At 39.2% G+C, this 5,000-nt stretch overlaps 1 protein-coding gene and 1 long non-coding RNA gene across 7 annotated transcripts in view; one reads left to right on the top strand and one right to left on the bottom strand.

Moving 5' to 3' along the window:
* Nucleotides 1-5,000, top strand: part of LOC136828328 (metabotropic glutamate receptor 8-like) — an 811,414-nt gene that overhangs the window by 675,618 nt on the left and 130,796 nt on the right. For all 5 annotated transcript variants that reach the window (XM_067086216.1, XM_067086217.1, XM_067086218.1 and 2 more), the window contains one exon: nt 2,158-2,385. In XM_067086216.1, the coding sequence (XP_066942317.1) occupies nt 2,158-2,385 (228 nt within the window). The remainder of the gene's footprint in view (nt 1-2,157; nt 2,386-5,000) is intronic.
* Nucleotides 1-5,000, bottom strand: part of LOC136828329 (uncharacterized) — a 342,392-nt gene that overhangs the window by 268,945 nt on the left and 68,447 nt on the right. The gene's annotated exons all lie outside the window — the stretch shown is intronic.

The following is a 5,000-nucleotide window of genomic DNA, read 5'->3' on the forward strand; positions in this document are numbered from 1 at the left end:
GGAAGAGAGAGAGAGAGAGAGAGAGAGAGAGAGAGAGAGAGAGAGAGAGAGAGAGAGAGAGAGAGAGAGAGAGAGATTAAAAGTAAATTTTTATATATATCAAACTTCTTTTCATAAAAAAATATTATGCTTCGAGAGAGTCAGAGAGGAATATGGTTTCTTTTTTAGTCCTTTTGTTTTGCCACAAAATGAAAGTTTACAATTTTAAGGAGAGACATGGAAGAGATGTTAAGGGGAGAACGCACCATGATATACTAAATGTAACCATATTCATAACGAAAGGTTGAATAGAACTAATTGATATGCAATGGAAAGCGTTGATGATGACTATAGTGTAGACAGCTAACAGCAACTGGGGGCTTTCATGATCAATATGAAAACTAGAAGGGGAACAATTTGATATAAAGGCAGGTTAGAGACATAGATGCATTAAACCTCCATGTCTGTTCAGCATCTAAATGTACAGGATCACGAAAAATATCAAGAAAAATGCAGAAAGCAAGGTTCAGCTTCGTAGAAGATAACAAGATGTGAATGGAATTAAAATGGTTAATGTAAGCAAAGGGTTATATCAAACAATTAAAAAATGCTCCGAAGTTTCTTCAGCGCAATCGAGTTTTCTGTCCGATGGTGGCCTCAGCCACTGCCCTTAAAACTCTTAGCCGCAGCCCATGAAACTCAGCCACGGTCCGGTGGTGGCCTATGTTGTCGGTACCTACAGCGCTGCCAGAAGTACGATTATGGCTAACTTTAACCTTAAATAAAATAAAAACCACTGAGGCTAGAGGGCTACAATTTGGTATGTTTGATGATTGGAGGGTGGGTGATCAACATACCACTTTGCAGCCCTCTAGCCTCAGCAGTTTTTAAGATCTGAGGGCAGACGGACAGACAAAGCCGGCATAATAGTTTTCTTTTTTACAAGAAACTAAAACTGATACGAGACCATGAAGAGCAATAGCAAAAACATTTTAAAAAATAAATCAAAGGCATCTGTAAAAGGTGAAGGTAGATGGTGTACATTAACAAGAAAAAGGTTATAAGAGGAAATGGAAGCTACCGTTGAACAATGACTTCAGAAAAACAAACTTTGGAAAGCATTTATTCATTGCGAAAGAAAGAAAAAGCAAGCGGAGGTATCTGTGAGCGGTCTGAGAAGAATGAAAGTGAGAACAGTGAAAGAGATACGAGGAAGCTGTGGCAGAGTCTTGCATACATAAAAGAAAATGACTGGCATGTCTCTGTTTACCATATCTAATCAGTCGGGATGCAACAAACTTTTGAAGGTGTCAGAACGAGTTTCCGTGTTCTCTGACGCGTCTTCGAAGTTGCTGATATGAATTTCCATACTCGAATATTTATGCAGTTATCAGGGAGAGTGTTGCACCTTTTTCTTATATTTTAACGCATCAAAATGGATTGCTTGACTCTCGATTTCATTGTTCTGTCTTAATTCTGAAATGATTAAAACGATTCCATGCCCTTGGATTCATTACTTTTTATCATATTTGAAGTTATCAAAATGAGTTACCATATTTTCAATTTCTTTTAAAACTTGTGGGTTAATTAGATGTGTTTGCAGCTTCCCTTCGGCCCCTAGCTGCACCTACTGTTTAGTCATTTTACTTTAACTCCATTTCCCGTTCCTTTTCTCAGTCTTGCCGTCCAACTTCTCTAACTGTTACTTCTTATTGCAACTGCTGGGTGTTTTCCCAGTTCCGCTTTAGATAACTGTACTTCATCTCCTTTATTTTCTGGATCTCTTTATCTTGCTGTCCAACCACTCCAACTCCCCCTTTTCACTGTCTTAAGAGCCCGAAAGTTCCCAGGTGCTTGGCTTGAGAGCCCAGATTTCATAAATCATTATCAGATCCTGTCAGGGTTTTGAAATTCCTCAAACTCTTTTAGAATTGTTGAATTTTTAAAAGATTCTTATCATTTTTCACTTATTCCCTGTTGTTGTTGTTGTTGTTGATTTTGACTGAGCTGGCTTTATGCCAACACGGGCTCTTGCTCGAAGAGCAGCCCGTAAGTGTCATGTTAGATATTTGAAGTGGAAAAAAATGGTCTTGGATGAGTTAAAACAATGATATGAAAAAGCGAAAATACAATCATGACTTTTTTTTTCCCTTTTTTTCTCTCTCTCTCTCAACACAGGATTCGACGACTACTTCCTCTCCCTGCGCCCCAAGAAGCGGGGAACCATCTGCGGTTCCCCGAACGACATCGACGGGGGCGTGAGGAACTGTCGCAACGTGTGGTTCAAGGAGTTCTGGACGCAGCACTTCAACTGCACCTTCAGGGACCCGCTGCCCCCAGGGAGGCGCGGCTGTACCGGCACTGAGATCATCACCCATGATCAGGAGGGACTCGTGCCTTTCGTCGGTAAGTACTTCTAGGTCTGGGGGACCATTCTAATTTGGGGGTTGCTGCTTCGTGATTTACAGTAACTCTTTTTACTCATTTTTTTTCGAGATTCACAATATCTTTTTACGGCGTCAAATGATGTTGGTACAGATTATATGTCTCCTATAGAGCTCGTATTCACCTAGGTTTCTATAATTACTACTATTGCTAATAATAATAATAATAATAATAATAATAAGAAGAAGAAGAAGAAGAAGAAGAAGAAGAAGAAGAAGAAGAAGAAGAAGAAGAAGAAGAAGAAACTCACGGGATTTCCTCAGAAAAATTAACTGGGAAACGAATTACATGATTATCTTTCATTGTGCAATTGCTCATCTTGATGATTTATTGTTTTTATCATACTCGAGGCTGTTATTTGTTAATAAAAGATATTACTGGATCCTGTAAACAAAAAATACCAGTTTATAAAAACAAATATAAATACAGTATCAAGACTATCATCGCAGTTATTGTTAAAAAGCAAATATCAAAAACTGACAAAAGAAGAATCAGGGAGAAAACTGATATTCAGAGCTAACCAGATTTTACTTAGATCTCTATTTCTCGAAAGCAGCAAATCGAGAACCGGTCTTGCAACGCGAGTTTCAAGAAGTTAATAAATCAACTAATCAATCAATCAACTACTTTTCCTATCTTTTTTTATTGAGAACTTCTTTCATAGTGTACTGGTTTAAGTCATCTCTCTTTAGACTAACTTGAAGCATCATATGCTGCCACTTTTAAAATTTTTAAGGTATTGGACAGTCTATTGGCAAAACATCTCTCCAAGCACCCATAATGATCTCATTGGTAAAGTCAACTTCCATTTTACAGAACTTCCTATTACTCAATTGCTAGGTTTTATTTTTAATTTTACGCAACTTGCTTCCGTTCCCGAGTAGTGTGTTGTGTTCCTAAGGGTAAAATAGCCTGCTTACAGTTCTCCTGCTGCTCCTGCCCAGAAACTCAGTTTCTATTTTCCACAACTTCCATTTACTCCAGGTGCAAGGCTCCATGGGGCAAAACTTCATACTTATAGTTGCACTGTTTCTCTCAGTGATCCCAATTTTCTATCTAAATAAAGCTTCACTTTTCGTCTATATACTCTCAGAGTCTCGTGCCCAATCTCTTTGGATCTATTGCTCCTGAAAGCTCAACTGTTCCTGTCCTTCATCCTACTGTCAAGTAGTAATCCTTATGCCCAGTTCTGGCACCAATTGTATTTGTTTATTGATATGGATTATCTGCAGTCTATTATTCTTTGTATCCAACTTTTCCCCTGATATCTCATTCTATATTGCTTCTGCCAGTCATCTTTTTCTCGCACAATCTCCATCTGCCATTCTTTCCTTATACTTTCCTCTCTTGAGGGCACTGCTTAGAACTCGCAAGCATTTTCTCTCTCTCTCTCTCTCTCTCTCTCTCTCTCTCTCTCTCTCTCTCTCTCTCTCTCTCTCTCTCTCTCTCTCTCTCTCTCTCACCTTTCGATAATTTTAATGTTGGAAATGCTCTTCGTCTTTGTGTCTTCCTCATTCATCCCTGTTTTCGCCCTATTACTTTGAGTGTATTTTCCATTTTACTTATGGGCAGTTTTGAGTAAAAAGGTGACATCTAATCAATGAAACTCTCCTCACTTGAATTGAGATATATTTTCTATCCACTGTGAGGGGAACTTTCGCTCACTGTTCCACTATACTGAGAGAGGCTGCCTCTTGACACCACACTTTAGGTCCTCCGGCTGATTACTAGGACCTTGTTTCAGTCATTTTCCCTTGATCTTTAAAACTTTGCCTGCTTTACGATGGTGAATGTACTCATTTTTTGAAATCATGAAAAATTATTTCCCCTTTTCCCTTTTATATTTCTCTAATTTTTTGTCTGTTTTCTTCATCTCATTGCTTAATGTGAGTATTATGTCTTTATCTCTAACCTCGTTTATAAACATCAGTAAGTTAGGCATACAGACATACAGCCAAACATATTCTAAACATTGTACCAAACAGCTTGGAGAAGAGAGAGAGAGAGAGAGAGAGAGAGAGAGAGAGAGAGAGAGAGAGAGAGAGAGAGAGAGAGAGAGAGAGATGAATTCCCATTCAACACAGACGAAGTAGCAGGCATTACTGCAATGAATAAAGAAACAACAAATCCTTCCATATTTCCAGGTCACTTCTTTTTCAGCTGACAAAAAACAGGCCTTTCCATAGCCTGGAAAAGAATAAAAGAGAGAGAGAGAGAGAGAGAGAGAGAGAGAGAGAGAGAGAGAGAGAGAGAGAGAGAGAGAACAGGTTTTGGAAGGGAACATTTTTTTCACCTTTTTTCATCTATTTACTTTCTATCCTGGCGCTCACGACTGACGAGTTGTACACCAAGCAGGAACGAAATGACTCTCCGTTGTTGACCCAAACGGGGAAATGGACGGACGGGTGATTTCATTGCTGGAACCTGGGCCGGAGTGGTCCTATTAGGTCCTGGTCCTACCGAAAAAAAAAAAAAAGGGAATGAGGTAGAAACGGGGAATGTGAGTGACGGGGGGAGGAGGAGGAGGAGGAGAGGAGGGGGAAAAAAGAAATAAAGGGTTGCAATACTCTTCTATT

This window comes from Macrobrachium rosenbergii, chromosome 42 (genome assembly GCF_040412425.1).
Source record: "Macrobrachium rosenbergii isolate ZJJX-2024 chromosome 42, ASM4041242v1, whole genome shotgun sequence".
Lineage (NCBI taxonomy): Eukaryota > Metazoa > Arthropoda > Malacostraca > Decapoda > Palaemonidae > Macrobrachium > Macrobrachium rosenbergii.